We start from the raw sequence: 17,996 nt of genomic DNA, 5'->3' as shown, positions 1-17,996 counted from the left end.
TAATGCAGCTACAAGCACATGCAATGGTAACTGGACTACTTTAGCTAAAAGAGAATACCACAGTATGTGAGGGATGTGCAATTGGCAAGCATTCTAGAGATGCTTTCCCTAAAGAAACAAAGTGGAGAGCTGCCTTACCATTGGAATTGATTCACAATGACATATGTGGACCAATGCAAACACTTACCAAATCTGTAAACAAATACTTTATCACCTTCATAGATGATTGTACCAGAATGGGATGGGTCTATTTTCTGAGAAGTAAATCTAAGGCATTTAGTGTGTTCAAGAAGTTCAAAGCAACTGTTGAACTACAAAGTGGGTACAAACTGAAAAAATTAAGAAGTGACAGGGGAGGAGAGTACACTTCACTTGAATTTTCTTAGTTTTGTGAAGATCTTGGTTTGGAAAGACAGCTCACAGTGGCCTATTCTCCTTGATAGAATGGTGTTGCAGAGAGGAGAAATAGGACCATTGTAGAAATGGCTAAATGCATGTTGTTAGAGAAGGGAATTCCATTTGAGTTTTGGGCAGAAGCAGTTAACACTGCAGTCTATATTCTCAATGGATGTCATGCCAAAGCCTTGAATAAGAAAACTCCATTTGAAGCTTATAGTGGAAGGAAGCCTGGAGTGAAACACTTAAGAGTGTTTGGATCTCCATGCTATGTACAAGTTCCATCACAGATGAGACAGAAACTAGATGCAACAAGTGTCAAATGCATTTTTCTTGGTTATGGAACCTGTGACAAGGGTTACAGGTTGTTCAATCCTAAAACTAATAAGATTGTTATCTCCAGAGATGTAATCTTTGATAAGAACTCTTGTTGGGACTAGAAATCGTGTGCTAAGAAGAATTTGCCCATTTTAGTCTCAAATGAAGTATATGGAGATGAAGGGAGTGATGTTGAAATTGCAGACAATGATGAAGAATTGGAATGCACAGAACAATTACAGGAGCAACAAGATCGAGTTATTGTTTCTCGTCTAAGTCAAGTGGAACAAGTGAGTCACATTGGACCACAAGAGTATGATCACACACCTCTCAGGTTCAGGAGCTTGAATGAAGTGTATGAGAGATGCAATTTCTGTGTAATAGAACCTGAGTGTTTTGAAGAGGTATTAGGGGATGAGGCTTGGAGAAGAGCTATGTCCACTGAGATTGAAATGATAGAGAAGAATGACATATGTGAGTTAGTCAATAGGCTATTTGATAAACCAGTAATTGGTATCAAATGGGTCTATAAGACAAAGCTTAATCTAGATGGCTCAATGCAGAAGAACAAGGCAAGATTAGTGGCAAAGGGCTACTCTCAGAAGCCTGGGGTTGATTTCAATGAGACCTTTACACCAGTGGCAAGGCTTGATACCATTAAAACTTTAATTGCATTGGCAGCTCAAAAGGAATGGAAATTGTTCCAATTGGATGTCAAATCTGCATTTGTAAATGGTACACTGCATGAGGAAGTATATGTTGATCAACCACAGGGATTTGAAGTCAAAAGGCAAGAAGACAAAGTTTACAAATTGAAAAAGGCTTTATATGGTCTGAAACAAGCTCCCAGAGCTTGCTGTGATGAGATAGCTAGGTACATACTTCAACAAGTCTGGGTTCAAGAAAAGTCAAAGTGAAGCTACTTTGTATACTAAATTCAGTGATGCAAGTGTGTTTATTGTGTCTCTATATGTAGATAACATTATCTACACAGGGAGTTTTGATGAAATGATTCAAGAGTTTAAGATGGATATGATGAAACAGTATGAGATGTCAGACTTGGGAATGCTGCACCATTTCCTTGGTTTAGGCATAATTCAAACAGACAAGGGCATATTTATCCATCAGACGAAATATGCCAAGTCCTTACTTGAGAAGTTTGGTTTAAAAGACTGTAAAGCTGTGAAGACCCCACTTTCAATCAATGAGAAGCTATCTAAGGTTGATGGAAGTGAGGATGCTGATGAAGGCTTATATAGAAAAATAGTTGGTAGTTTGTTATACCTAATAGCTACTAGACCAAATTTGATGTATGTATCATGTTTATTTGCAAGATTTATGCATAAGCCTACAGCAAAACACATGGGGACAGCTAAAAGGGTCTTGAGATATGTACAAGGGACTTTGGATTTTGGGATTGAGTATGTGAAGGGTAAAGCTGTTGTGTTGATAGGCTACTATGATAGTGACTGGGCAGAAAGCTTAGATGATATGAAGAGTAATTCGGGCTATGCATTCAGCTTTGGGTCAGGGATATTTTCTTGGGCTTCGGTTAAGCAATGCAGTGTGGCTTTATCCACTGCAGAAGCTAAATATGTAAGTGCTGCAGAAGCTACAACACAAGCAATGTGGCTGAGGTTTGTGTTATTTGATTTTGGAGAGGAACAAGTGAAGGCTACACCTTTGCTATGTGACAAAACTTCTACCATAGCCATGTCTAAGAACCCAGTATTCCATCAGAAAACAAGGCATATCAACATGAGATATCACTTCATAAAGGATGTTATTCAAGATGGCACCATTGAATTGAATTACTGCAGAACAGAGGAGTAATTGGCGGACATTTTTACCAAGGCTCTTCCTAAGGATTGGTTTGAGTATTTAAGAGCTGCATTTGGAGTGAAATCAGAAAAACATTTAGAAGGGAGTATTGGTGTATATATGTATTTGCTATGTTGGTTTTATTATATGCAAGTTGTAAGATGTAATGTGAGCCTTTGGATCATACTCCATATGGTATCTAGATTAGATTGTGATGAGTCATAGATCATGACAGGTGTAAGCATCTTATATGATGACTTAAGAATGAATGGTTGTGATTGGGTTGTAATGATGTGAGAGGGTGAGTGTGTTACTCACTTCTCTAATGGTAATATATGCTCTCTGAGTTCCCTACTTGGAGAGAATGGAATCCAATGAGCATTGTAGCTTCCATGGCTCTCTAATCTTTTTCTCTCTATACATTTCTGCATTCATCATTCCTTTGAAGAAACTCAATCCAGAAATCAAACACTAATAAGTGATACCGCATGTGTGATCAATGATGGGGAAGGGTTTGAACTCGTGAGTTTTGAGAGCCTTGAGCTTTCCAAGGTGAATCTCAGGTAAGATTTCGACCTAAATGTGTGTTAGTTGAGTTTTAATCTGTTTCGGGATGAAGTTTATGCCATTTTCCTGTTCGAACGAAGGGTTTAACCCCTCTTATCCCCCTGTGCAACTTGTACAGATTTTGGTGTTCTTTTCCTGGCAAACTCTGATGAGTTTTTGACTGGTGATGCACGGACCGACCAGGAAATAAACCTAGGTACTTAAATATCTTCTTGCATGTGAGTTTTGGGCTTGAAGTCATTAATATTTGACTTGCATGCTCTCTGTTCATCATTTCCAGAATCCGGAGAACCTAGCCAAATCTCAATCGTTGAATCCGAGGTGGATTCGACCTCTCCTCCTCCTAAATCGAGTTTCCGTAAGCTTCTAGACCATTTTTGGGACATTAATTGGTAATTTTCACGTTGAAATACGTTGAAATCGTGCTCGGGATGCCCTTATCGTGTTCTGGGTTCCCATTGTAGATTTTGGCAAAGCACTAGTGACCGGTGATGGTAACTTGTGACAATTACCGTTAAATTTGACTGCAGGGATTGAGATTCTGTTAGTTTTAATAGAATCTTCTAACAGCAAAGGTATATTTCATTAATTGTTTTAAACCCTAACTGCACCGCATGTGGCACTGTCGCCGACGAGTGGGACACCTACTTGCCCCAGTGCGTGGTGACGCATGGCCGAAGTATGGCAGCGCGTGGCGGCGCGTGATAGACCTAAGACCTAACCCTAGGTTTTTTGGTGTTCTAAATCACGTGGTGCCCTCTGTTTGTGCAAATTCGGAGCCTAAATGGTTGAATTGGATAATGTTCCATTTCTATGATGATTTAAGCTTATCTTAGCTTACATTGATATTCACATGTCAAAAGGATACATGCAATGAGCCTATTTGCAAGGGACGCTCTACTTACCTGTGAGTAGACCCTTTCGAAAAACCAAATGTTTTTACCTTATATATATGTACATGCTTTTATGCTTAATATGTGGATGCATATTATTATGTTAGTCTCAGACAAGACTAAAGATGATATTGATAATATCTTTAGATCATTCGTGATCTATTTTCACCACATAGTCATCATGTGATGTGTCGTATAACTATCTTCAGCCGTTTTGTTTGCAAGTTATATTTGTCTTAGTGGATGCTAGGGTTGATGATTATTACTGGTATTGAGATCAACTAGTTGAGCTAGTATATTTCCTGCTTGCTATACTTATGTTGGATGCTAGCATGATTGATTGACGGAAGGTATGATATCTGGACTTGACTTGATGGTTTTTCTTTGATATTGATGAATGAGACTTTACTATTATGGTAGTATTATATTATATAGTTTTTTGCTATATATGTTTTCAAAACAGGGGTTATTATTAGGGATGGGTTTAAAAAACCAAAAACTGAAAAAAAAAACCGAGCCAAACACCAAACCTAAGCTGAAAAAACCAAACTGAAAAAAAATCAAACCGAACTAAGTGAACCAAACTGAAATAGGTTGGTTCGGTTTCGGTTTTGGTGGTCCAGAAACTAGACCGGACCGAGCCGAACTGATTTATATTTAATTATTTAATATATATTATTTATATAAAGCATATACAAATGCTCAAAATCTAGAGGCCAGATGTTTCGAACCAACTTGACAACAAGTTTTGTGTTGCAATAATCAAATTAGTAAAACATATATACTGATTATGGATATTTAATTCTTTCTAAGATTTCTAAACATATATACTAATCAAATTCTTACATATCATAAATATCTTACTATGGCATCATCATTGAGTTGGCTTGTGATGTCATCTCCGGATGGGGTCATATAGTCAATTTAGTGTCGGTCAGCACATTACAACTTCATAACTTGTGTTATTGGGGTTGGAGTGTGTCATAGTCCATCTATTGCATCTGGAAGTAACAAATACATTGAGAAAATCCGCGTCCGGTCTGACCCCAATTTATAAGTAAGCTTTAAATCTTTTAACACATGAACGGCTCTTGCAAATTGCTTCGCATTGCTTGTCATGAAAGGTGCCCTAACCGGTGGTAGTCTCCTATCTTCATTGTGAAGGTAAAAGTAATACTTTTTTGTTTGTGATGTATCAAAACTGTGACCTTGATCCCAAACTCCTTTTAAGTTTAATGCATTTGCAAAGATGACTCTGGTGAAATGGTCAATTGAATTTGGCGGAAGAGCCTCGTTAATAACTCCATTAGTCTCTTTTTGGCCCACAAATTAGACCTAACAATTTCTTACACAACTGGTTAACAAGACACGTAAACGACACGAAAATAATGGGTTTCAGGTCAACACGATAACTAATTGGATCGTTATTGGGTCTCACAATAAGAACCCATTAATAATTGGTCCTTAACAGGTTTACACAAAAAGTGACATACGGGTAATCTGTTTCGACACGTTAAGAAAAAAAGTTATTTTGATGATTTAATTTTTCAAACTACTAAAAAACTTTCTATAAATACAATAGTAATAGTGTATACGTATATATTGTATATTAAATATTAAATATGTATTATTGTATTATTATTCTATATAAATTAAAAAAAATTAAGTTTTATTTATTTATATTTAGTATACAATAGGCAAAAGTGACACACCCCGTCCCGAAGGAGGGCATGCTGGCCGTCACGTGAGAGTGACGTAACCATTTACACAGTACGGAAGCTTTAAAGATACAATTTCTGAGATAAAAACACCCAGAGGTGAGTCCTAATTTTTGGTCTATTCTGTCAGAACACCGTTGAATTTCCTCGTAGTCACCACACCCTTGCAGTTCTTGAACCTGGAGGGGCGCAAAACAAAGTTGAGTGGGTCAGCAAAACAAATTTATTCAGAACCTTCTTTCTCTTTGAATATACTAACCCCTCGCCGTAAAACAAGTATAATTTCCCAGAAAATAAACATATATACGTATGTATAAATATGCCAAACATGCTCAAGGGTATATCATTCATGCTCAAGAATATGCCATGTCAGAAACTCATAATGAAATGTAAGTGCTCAAGCATAATTCACATCAATAACATATAATCTGGCAGCCGGGAGTCACCTAACGTGACCTGTACGGCTGCATATAGAGCTCCAATCTCAACTCAATATCTGAATCTGCACACGAGTCGGAACCACCACCTAACGTGGTCTGTACGACAGGCTGGGTGTAATATATATATATATGCTCTAGTGCTACGATCACGTGAAGCTGTGCGATAAATCGCGGGTCACCTACAAGTCGGAACCACCTAATGTGGTCTGTACGACAGGCTTGCACCTAACTTGGATCCAAGGCGAGCATGCGGTGCTGGTGAACATACACGTGAAGGCTGTGCCCTGGCCTCGGGCGGGAGCACTAACACCGGGGGTGCAGATTATGAGCTCTCTAAACATCTCAAACTACTACTGCATAACAACATGAATACCACTTACCTGGCACTTACCTGTGTGTCCACAACACCAAATACACATATATAATTGTATGCCACTACTAATGCATGTGATGATAGTATTTCAATCGTATTCCAAACGTATTTCATACGTATATCAAATGTATATTAAATGTAGCTTACCTGGGCCTCCTCAGCACCATGCAACAGTATGCATAATTATGGTAATGCACATATTAAAATATGATGCATATATGACAGGATATTTAATTCGTATTTCTTTTAAAATACGTCAAGCATACGTATATATATATATACTGAAAAATAACTGCCCACTCACTGATCACATCGACGTCTCATAGGTCCCTGAACCTCCCCTAGCTTGGTTACATTCTTCCTCTGTATAATTTTCACCTATACAAAAAGTAACCAAATTGACGTTATTTAACGCACATACACCAAACATTCATCCATAACTTTCTCATACGTTGCTCAATTTGGGTGTATGAATATACCACGGTGATCTACACGACGTCACGAACTCGTGACAATTTTCAGAACTCAATTTGGAGCTCTCACGCGCCCCCACGCTCCCTGTTCACGCGCTGCCCACGCGCGCGTCTTCTTCCTCGCGTCGCCGGACTGGTTTCGCCGGCGGTGGGTGTTTTGCCGGAATTTCTGGGTAAACTTCAAAGTGTCATAACTTCTTCATTTCTTAACCATTTTCGACGTACTATATATCAAAATGAAGGTATTGACGAGACGAACACATCCATACCTTCCTCGACCCCTAACTCGCCGTGGATTCGCCAGAAAAAGCCCCGAAAGCTCCGGCCAAACTTTGAACTTGTCATTCTCCTTGTTCTTACGTCCATTTTTCACGTAATCTATACCAAAATGAAGCCCTAATCATAATCTACCACTTTGGACTAGTTTTATGGCCTAAAAACAACGGAATCAAACTTTTCCAAAAATACGAAAATTCGGCCAAACTTACAGTTCGTGATCCCGACGTCCAAATCCTTCAAACGAAGCACTCCGAGCTTCCTTAGGACCTCACCAAGCTTCCTACAAGCTTCAAAATCCCAAAAACATCAAGTTTTGCGTGTGCATGAACAGTGTACACGCACAGTGAAATTGAAATCCATATTTTCCGAAGTGAAACTCACCTGAAATTGGTACCATCGTGTTCGTGTGGTCCTCAGGAGTACGATGGTGGTCTTAGATCCTTCGTTGGTATAGTTTTAGGGTGGTTTGTGGGTGGTCCGTGTGAGTTCGAAGGAGAGAGAGAGAACGGAGAGTGAATGAGAGATTTGTGAGGGAGGAGAGAGAGAGAGACAAGGTACGGGAATGAGGGAGAGATTTGAGGGAGGTGGGATCCTACCCAATCCCCAAATCATCAAGTTACAACATATTTTACGCCCCTTAATCCCGTTTAAGGGCATTTTCATAACTTCACGTCCTCGGAATTAAAATTCCAGGACGGGTTGTGACAAAAAGTGAGATTAAAAAAATTATAAAACACATTAAAATAAAAGTATCAAGTAGTTTAAAAATACCAAACATATTAAAATAATTATAATAATTAAGTTATAAGTGTGAAAAATGTGAAAGAAAAAAAAAAGATGCAAAGGCTCGTGCTCGCATCCTCTACACTATGAGTATGGGTACAACATCATTTGAATTTTAAAACCATACAAACCCTCATGAATAGTATTTTTAAGGGAGTTCAAAATAAACAAAATTCATAATCCTTAATGTACAAGTCTAAAAAATGTGAAAGGTTACATAAACAAGCAAGGTTCCTGAATCTTGAAACGCAACTCCCTTTGTTTTGCATATCCTTGAACATTTTTGGTATTTTATAGTAATGTACTAATATTTTTTTCATTATGCTCTAATTTTGGAGTACATAATACTTGAAAGACAAATTTTTTATTTTTTATTTTTTTTTATTTTTTTATTTTTTATGTTTTAGAGTAATATTTAGTGACAACGTGGTATGCATATACTAATTTAGTATTATATTTTTTATTTTTATGTCAAATTTTTTTTTTCATTTTCATTATTTATTTATTTAAATTTTTTTTTTAATGGGTAATGAGTCATAGTACTTGATAATATTAATAAGTCGATTTAGGATTAGATCATATTACTCGTTTTCTTTAACGGATATTACACAACAAGACTTGTTAAGATATCGGGTATAACATGAAAATGACACGAACACGAAAAATACAATACGAATGCCAAGACTACCAGAAATTGACTTTGGGATTCGCTTCTTCAGCCCTATTCTTGCAATCGAGTTTGTTGTGACCTTTCTTGTAAACAGTGTCCACCACTTGTTTGAAAGAAGGCTTGAGGGGGGACAGGCTTTTCGACTCAAAGGCCAATGGCAAAGGACAAGCATGGACCTCCGCCAGGAGATCCATCGACCAAAACCAGAGGGACGAGAGCAATTAGTTCTCGGTTGGATTGTTTGATCCAGATGCTATCAAACTCAGCACAACCTATATAAATGGCCAACAGCGAATACACCATGTTCTCCTCCTTGCCTTGAGTGGTAAGCAGAAGGTTTGTAATTCGCTGTGTGACGTCGGTTAGTTTGCTGACGGATTGTTTGAGATTCATTCTCTGAGAGAGTAAATTATTTTTATTTTATTTATTTTATTTATTTATTATTATTATTTCTTTCTATATTATTCTTATGGTTGTGAAGGGCGGAGGATATTGTCGAAGAGAAGGAAGACAAAGAATTAATTAGAGGTCGTAGGATTCCTTTGGAGATGGGAAATTTTGCCAAAACCCTAAATGACTCACTCTTGCATTTGTTGTGTAACCCTTTAGCAGCCCTTTTATAGCAAGAAATAGTGGGTGCCTAGTAGCAATTCCCAACCAGCATATATATATATATTGGAATAAGTTTGATGAGGAACAGTAGAAGAATTTGGCAAAATTTTCTTGTTTTCTAAGTAATGTTTTAGCAAAATTGCGGAATAATACACGTACGTATTTTCACATACTATATCAGCTCCATATTTTACTAACTATGGTTAGGGGCTAAAAGGCTATAAATATTCTTTTTGCCTAAATTTCTTTTAGCATCCTGAAATTTATATAGGAAACCTTTAGGGGAAGAGATCCCTATTTTTGTTTTTTATTTATAAAAATGGGGATTAGTTGCGGGGTCCACACCACATTGAATTTTAACGATCCGAACCGTCTATTTTTCAAGTTGTACCTCATAGATCATCCTTGCAAAATATTAGCCAAATCGAAAATATTTAAGACATCTAATTGGGTTCAAAGAAATGAACGAATACTTTGTTATATAAGAAACAATGAAATTTGATCTTGATAATTAAATAGGCAAATGGTTTTGGATTGAATTGAATTTTTGTAAGGATGATCTATGAATCGAGACTTACAAAATAGACAGTTCAGATCGTTAAAATTCGATTTGAAGTGGACCCACACCTAATCCCCATTTTTATAAAAAAAAAAAACCAAAAAAATAGGAACCCCTTTGCATAAAGGGCCTGTAACTTGATTATGTTAAATGAGGAAAAACTCATTAAGTTTTTAAGAAGGGAATTCAGAAGAAAAAAGAAAAATATAATGGATTTTTTTTTTTTTTTTGAAACGAACATTTTGGAATTGTTATTGTTAATTAATTAATCGTAGAAGAATAGTTATCATACACTTTGAAATAGAATAATATTACAAAATTTGGAAAGCCCGAAAACTAAAGGTAGCCAATGATAAGCAAAAATAGTACAAAGGATGGAAAGCAAAATTAGAAGGTGCAAACTCAAGCCTTATATCATATTGTTTGGGCCCAAAATAGTTTTTAGGGTCAACACATACATACAAATTAAATAGGAGAAAATGAAACTGTAACATTAACTCACTTAATTGGAACAATACTTTTCACATAAATAAGAGCTTTGAAATCTATGACCTCATCGATAATAGGAGGAATATGAAGATACTTGAGATTTCCGGCACTAGAATTATAGGAGGTGGCTCTTTTGTCGGAGGCAAGCATAAGAAGTTCGTCACCTTTCCACAGTGTCAATGGATAACGAATGCCTTTAAGGGGTCCAACAGTTAGGAGTTTCTTCCATGAACTCTTTCACTCCATCAAAGTCGTCCATCACCCATATTTCAAATAATTTAGAATCCTCGCTTGGATCGTAATGAGAACAATAAGAAGTGACTAATTCATTATACAGAAAAAGACTATAAAACTTAAACCGGATTCTCTCCTGGAAGGCAATTGTATTCTGTTAAATATTTCATCTCCTAACTCAAATGAAAGTATGTATTCCTCGCCATCTGTTGCAAACCAATAACAAAATCCCTTCAAGTACACTGAACAAGAACATGGATAGGCATTACTTGATACATCAATGATCTCTTTCCAAGAGTTACCAGTCGTTGTGTAGTATACCTCAGCAGTGTAAGGAAGAGAAATACGATGATGATATGTTTGCTTGTCATCAGAATATTCACAATTTTCTATAATTCGCACAACCTTGTATTCTTTAGCTTTGCAATCATAGCCAAATCCCAATGCCCGAAAGGTCGTTTCCAATTCGAATTTTCCATCAGGAGGGGAAGGTAGAAGAAGGCATGAATCGGAAGTTGTCTGAATTCCCCAATTGCAGGATTCCATAAAACAACATTTTTCCCTGTAATTACACAGAAAATACCATCGCAATAACCGTGACTCAATACAGGATGATGGTATTCCATTGGAAACGATATATTTAGGTCCTCAACATTATATTGAAGGTTGTGCTCATCACTATCAATGGAAAGATTAATCCTGGACCATAAAACTTCATATTTCCAACTGTTGTCCGGGAAAACGGGCATTTCAGAACGGTTGAGAAGGATACAAGTGGAGGTTGAGAGTTCGTTGTCCATAGAATTGCTGAGGCGTTTGGCCACAAAACTTGAACTTTTGATGAGAGTGCACCAAGACTTGTGTATGCATTTGAATCGCATGAGAGACTTGGGCGGCAACCTCGACAGGATTTCGACCACCTTATCTTCAGGAGTTTCACTTTTCCGCATCTAGGACATCCCTGTAGTTTTGTTCCACATGAATTCTTCACTCGTATATATACACAGTAAAGAACACGAAAGTTTAAGACACAAACTAAATCAAACTCCAAGTCCCTAAAGCCTGGTAGATCGAGGTTCAATTATTAAACATATTACCACATCATATGCCCAATTAGTACTAAATAAACTTGAAGTTCCATAACCGCATCATATTTAGCTATTGAAGAAAACAAGGCCAATCCAGATTTGGCGAGTTTTTTAAAGAAAACATGGGCGATTTAGTCAGTTGCAATTTTTATGGAAACTCATACGTTCAATTTACTATTTATTTTTTATTTTTTATTCATATAAAAACCATTCAAATTTTACTTTATAAGTCTACATTAAATAGATGAGGTGAGCATGATATTCATATATGGGCGAACATGTAACATCACATGATTTCAATTAACTAACAAAGGAAAATTCATATATTCACACGAATTTTAATTAGTTAAGCTATTTTTTCATTAGAAATACAATCACATGACTGCTTCCTTATTACAACTAAGAACTTTTCTATTTAAACACCACTTTGCATTTAAGTTCACCCTAATTTCTATCCACGCTCCATCAAAAATGAATTTTTTTCACCTTTTTCTAAATAAGGACGATGCAGTTGTGAACTTAGAAAAATGTTCGGTTTTTGCAGTTCTGAAATGGTATTGGTTTGAAACCAAACTACAGTATGAAAAAACAATTTGGTTTCGGTTTTGAACATTGGAAACCCAACTGAAACTGAACCGTACCACAAGTTAAAAAAAAAAAATATTTCATTTAATATCATTGACTAGCTGATGAAGGAGGAGGACAATGGCGAAGATACGTGAGGGCGAGGAGTGGCGACCTCCCTTCCCTTTGCCGGAAAACACAACTAGAAGCGCTCTTTTAGCCCCTCCGTTCTCGTTGAAAATGAGAATTCCCGCTTCGGTAGTTTGGTTTCTGCTACTGCGCGGGAAACCGTCTTCAGCAATAGCCGTCGTTCAAGAGAAGGACAACAAGTCGTTCTTCCTGTAGAAAAGAGTGAGTGGAGGTGGGTCGCCGGAGGAGATAAGGATTGGTGGCAGGTTGCAATGAAATTTGGTTGTTTATCCATATTTGAAAAAAAAATCGGGTTGCCGTCTCCTTCTCCAACCCCTCTCCTTCGTCAACACCACTTTTGTCTCCTCGTTCAACCCAGATTTCCCATGGCTCTGCCGTGGTCCCCACTGGTATTTGGTGGGTGAAAGGTTTGAGGGTGGTGTTTGGCTAGTGAGAATTCATGGCAAACAAAGGATATTGGTTCTTTGTTTTATTTAGGGTGTGGTGATGAAGAGCCATAGCAGAGGGGAGGGAGAAGATGGTTTCGTTAGAGAAGATTGGGGTTGCAGTCGCTGGGAAGAGGGTTGGAATTGATTGAAAAATAGAAGTTGGGAGGAGGAAGATGATGAGTGTTTGGTAACGAAGGCAGTAAGTGTTTTGGGAGATTTTAGATATGACAAGTGGATTATACTTTTATTGGGCCACTTCATGAGTTCAGTATAATGGGTACTCACTAGAGAGTACCCAATTATTGTCCCTTTTTTTTATCTTCTGATCCCACCTCTTTTTTGTGGTTTGTTAACTCATTTTTCTCCTTCTTTTAATTTTTTATTCTTGTATGTATTTTTATTTTCTTTTTTAAGACTCCTACCATATTTATCTTAAACTCTCATAATATCTATAAATATTGTATTACTTTTTAAAAACAATGTAAATATTGTTTAAGGCTTATTTTACAATAATTTAAATCCATCTAGGCTCCTACTTAGATCTCGCCTAGGCTTGCTAGGTCTCAGTCCGCTATTTGACTAGTGCCTAACATTTTTTTAGGATCTAATCCCAACCAATTTAAGCTTCTTACATTGACTTTGATATTATTGCTTACAACTGCTTTGGTAGAGAGACTATTTTCTGCTATGAATATTGATCCAAAACTTTGCATTCTCTAATGTGAAAGCAACCGCTTCGATTGAATCTTGTACTCTTTTAAATTTCACCCCTTCCCTCAGCAAATCCTGGCTTGGCCACTGGAGGAGGATATATATGCACCTGAACGATAAGGCCCCTACTCTTACTATCAAAAGACTCTCAAAGGTATAGAGTACGTTCACATGAAGAGGATCGAGAACCCGGTGCATAGGCAGATTACTTTCAGCAAGCGCTGGGTGGGGATCTTGAAGAAGGCTAAGAAGTTATATGTGCTGACTGATGCTGTGATTGGAGTTTTCATTTTCTCCTTCCATGGAAAGCTCTTTGAACCAGCCACCAAAGGGTCTCTAGCTCTCTACCTATTTCTGTATAATAATAATGTATCTTGTTAATTTAGTAGATAGTTTCAAATACCATATATTAAGTTGTGTAATTTTTTTAGTACATTAATAGAAAGAAAATTTAGACGGTGAGAGTACAATAGCCAAAACCATTTAGCTTGCGCTCTGACCCGACCAAGGAAGATTCAATTCCAGGCTTATTGATAATCCACAATCAACTTCCTTATCAGAGATCCAAGTGTTAATTAACTCTTTTTTTACATTGAACCTTGACGGTACGAGGAAAATTTTATTGATATTCAAAGAAAAAAAAGGCTTTTAAAGGTTATTTTAGTACCATTGGACAACATGATATGGGTGGTGTTGTATCCCTTATTCAAGTTGGATAGACTTGAAAAGGCCTTTAGAGGTGCATTTTTAGGTATGAAATTAGTAAAATAATGATGTTCACACAATATGGTGTTTGTAGTTGCATTGTATTATTGACAACTAACTTTCCCACTAAACATACCTAGAAATAAATTAATTGAATCGGTCACATGAAAAAAAATATACTTTCATTTATTTAATTAATAATTTGAGAAAATAATATCCATAAGATAATCTTCCAAAAAATTAAGACAAAAACACCAAACAATTAATCCAAATTACATGGAAAATTGTGCAAAAATATAAACTAAAAAAGTAGGGAGTTTTAACAAAAAACCCGCGGTATTGTTCACTTTAACGAAAAACCACATTTTTACATTAAAAAGTCAAACTTGGTACTATTTACTTTACCCTTATTTTGTTCATATCGTTAAAACTTAAAGTTTTCAATCTCTTTTCATTAGTTTTTCTAAAAAATTAAGGAGGAGGGAGGAGGGAGGGGGGGGGGGGGCGGTGGGGTGGGGTGGTTGGGGTTTGGGCCACTAGGTGAACTGGATCACACTTCGGCCACGCCCTAGCAGTTCTAATGTTCCATATGTGCAGATGCCTCTTAAAAATCTGAAATCTCCAAAGTGGTTTCTTCTTTTTTACAAAGTATAAATAGAAATTGGTGCACATGTCTCTTGAAAATTTGAAATCTCCAAAGTGGTTTCTTCTTTTTTACAAAGTATAAATAGAAATTGGGGTAAATTTAGATGAAAAGGGGTTATGTGATTGTATTTCTAATGAAAAAATGGCTTAATTTATTAACTTGTGTATGATTATGTGAATTTTCCTTTCTTAGTTAACTTAATGTAGAATTAAAACGTAAAATTTCAGTGGTTATTTGTGTATCATTAAAAAAACAAAAAATAAATAAATACAGTAAAATTTAAACGTATGGTCCACCATAAAACTCGAAACTTACTAGATCGCTTCTTTTTTCTTTGATAGCTAGCTATATATGTTGTGGTCATGGAATTCCAAGTTAATTTAGTACTATTGGATATTAGCATCTTAGTAGTAATATGTTTAGTAATTGAACCTTGACCTACCAGGCCTTAAAGACTCGGAGTTTGAATTAGTTTCTCAAACTTGTGGTGTTTTTTCCTCTGTATATATATGTGTGAAGAATTCATGTGGAACAAAACTGCCAAAATGTCCCAGGTGCATGAAAGTGAAACTCTTGAAGATAAGGTGGTCGAAATCTTGTCCAGGTTGTCGCCCAAATCTCTGATGCGATTCAAATGCATACGCAAGTCTTGGTGCACTCTCATCAATAGTCCAAGTTTTGTTGCCCAACAGCTCAGCAATTCTGTGGACAACAAATTCTCATCCTCCACTTGTATCCTTCTCAACCGTTCTCAGACTCATGTCTTCCCAGACAATAGTTGGAAACAAGAAGTTTTCTGGTCCATGATTAATCTTTCTATTGATAGTGATGAGCACAACCTTCATTATGATGTTGAGGACCTAAATATACCATTTCCGTTGGAAGATCATGATTACGTATTGATTCTCGGTTATTGCAATGGGATTGTTTGTGTAACAGCAGGTAAAATTATTCTTTTATGCAATCCTACAACGAGGGAATTCATGCGACTTCCCAGTTCATGCCTTCTTCTACCTTCCCGTCCCAAGGGAAAATTCGAATTGGAAACGGTCTTTCGAGCATTAGGATTTGGCTATGATTGCAAAGCTAAAGAATACAAGGTTGTGCAAATTATAGAAAATTCTGAGTATTCAGATGATGAGCGAACATATTATCATCGTATTCCTCTTCCTCACACGGCTGAGGTATACACCACGGTTGCTAACTCTTGGAGAGAGATCAAGATTGATATATCAACTAAAACTTATTCTTGTTCTTGTCAAGTGTACTTGAAGGGACTTTGTTATTGGTATGCAACGGATGGTGAGGAATACATTCTTTCATTTGATTTAGGTGATGAGATATTTCATAGAATACAATTGCCTTCTAGAAGAGAATCCGGTTTTAAGTTTTATTATATCTTTCTTTGTAATGAATCCCTTGCTTCGTTTTGCTCTCGTTACGATCAAAGTGAGAAGTCTGAATCATGTGAAATATGGGTAATGCACGACTATGACGGAGTAAAGAGTTCATGGACAAAACTACTAATCATTGGACCCTTACAAGCCATTGGGAAGCCATTGACATTTTGGAAAAGTGACGAGCTTCTTATGCTTGCCTCCGATGGAAGAGCCACCTCTTATAATTCTAGTACTGGAAATCTCAAATATCTTCATATTCCTCCGGTTCTCAATAGAGTTGTAGATTTCCAAGCTCTTATTTATGTGAAAAGTATTGTTTCACTCAAGTGAGTTGAGTGCAAAATTCCATTTCTTCATATTTAATTTGTATTCATGATATAAAGCTTGCGTTTGCATCGTTTAATTTAATTGCTTTGTGGCCTTTGTACTATTTATGCTGATCATGGGCTGCCTTTAGTTTTTGTGCTTTTCACATTTTGTAATGTTATTCTATTTGGAAGTGTATGATAACTATTTTCTTTAGAGTTAATTAATAATAACAATTCAGATTTTTTGACTCATTTAGCATAATAAAGTTAAACCTTCCAGCGTAGAAGTGCAAACTTTTACAAGTAAAATTCGGGATTCTAAAAAAATTTACGCAGAATATTTATAGCCTTTTAGCCCCTAAGATCAACTCCAATGGTGGGCTAAAAGTCAAATTATCTCCCAAAATTTCCTCCCAAACCCAATCCAACCCAAGGGGAAATTTTGGGCTAAATGCTAAATCCTAAACCAAGGCCAAATTCCCCCCAAAATTTAGCCCAGAAATCGGAGTGGACTTCACCCAATATTTATCGGAATTTAAATTTTTTTAGATTAAAATGTTTATAAAATTAATTTACGATAGTCTACATATTTTTTTTTTTAAAAACTTAATTTAACAAAAAAAATAGCCTAAGTTCATTCTTTAATAATCCCTAGCTAAAATTTTAGATTAGAACGGTTGGAGCAGAAAATCTGTTTCTAGGCTAAAAGCTAAATTTTCTGGGCTAAAATATTTGGCTTTTAGCCCAACCATTGAAGATGGTCTAATGGTAGTTTGTAAAATACGGAATAGGTATAATATGTGAAAGATATGTACATGTATTATTCAACAACTTTGCTAAGACTTTGAAAAATTCAGCTACTTTTTTAACTTTAATATTTATGTATTTATTTAAATTAATTAAATAATTATATTAAGTTAAGAATACGTGTTGATTACGTGAATTATATTGTATTATTAAAAAATGTGTGACAATAACTGGTATTAAACATGAAAAATATGCATTTACATGTTTAAAACTTGTATTGTACGTTTGACTTTAAAAAAAAAAACGTGTATAATATGTGAAAAAAAATTGAAGATTTTTTTTCAAAATATGTAAATTCGTGTATAATATGTGAATTTACTAACTATGCCCGTAACCCCTCATCAATAAAACAACAAAAATTATAAGAAGCTAGATTTGATGAAAAGTATCATTTTGAGCAGCAAGAAGCGACACGCATTTTATGATTTCATAATTTTAAAATCATCAAGGAAAATAATGAGTGTATCCACCATCTAATATTACTGCACTAAGATGTGAGAATACGAAGAAATGACCCACATGAAATGTTTAGCAATGGACTAATTCTCCTATATCTAATTGATT

The 17,996-nt window shown here is 36.1% G+C and overlaps 1 protein-coding gene and 1 pseudogene across 1 annotated transcript; one reads left to right on the top strand and one right to left on the bottom strand.

Moving 5' to 3' along the window:
• Window positions 1-10,339: 10,339 nt before the first annotated feature.
• On the bottom strand, window positions 10,340-11,584 carry LOC137708110 (putative F-box protein At3g17490; annotated as a pseudogene).
• Window positions 11,585-15,426: 3,842 nt separating this feature from the next.
• LOC137708108 (F-box/kelch-repeat protein At3g06240-like) lies at window positions 15,427-16,774 on the top strand. The gene has a single exon (XM_068447102.1). It carries the CDS (start codon window positions 15,427-15,429, stop codon window positions 16,645-16,647), a length of 1,221 nt encoding a protein of 406 aa, XP_068303203.1. The 3' UTR covers window positions 16,648-16,774.
• Window positions 16,775-17,996: the final 1,222 nt, after the last annotated feature.

The sequence above is a fragment of the Pyrus communis genome, chromosome 11 (genome assembly GCF_963583255.1).
Source record: "Pyrus communis chromosome 11, drPyrComm1.1, whole genome shotgun sequence".
NCBI classification, from domain to species: Eukaryota; Viridiplantae; Streptophyta; class Magnoliopsida; order Rosales; family Rosaceae; genus Pyrus; species Pyrus communis.
This window is presented reverse-complemented; position numbering and strand designations above follow the sequence as displayed.

Coding starts and splice junctions, on each gene's coding strand:
- LOC137708108 (XM_068447102.1), top strand. CDS start 15,427: ATGTGTGAAGAATTCATGTGGAACAAAACTGCCAAAATGTCCCAGGTG.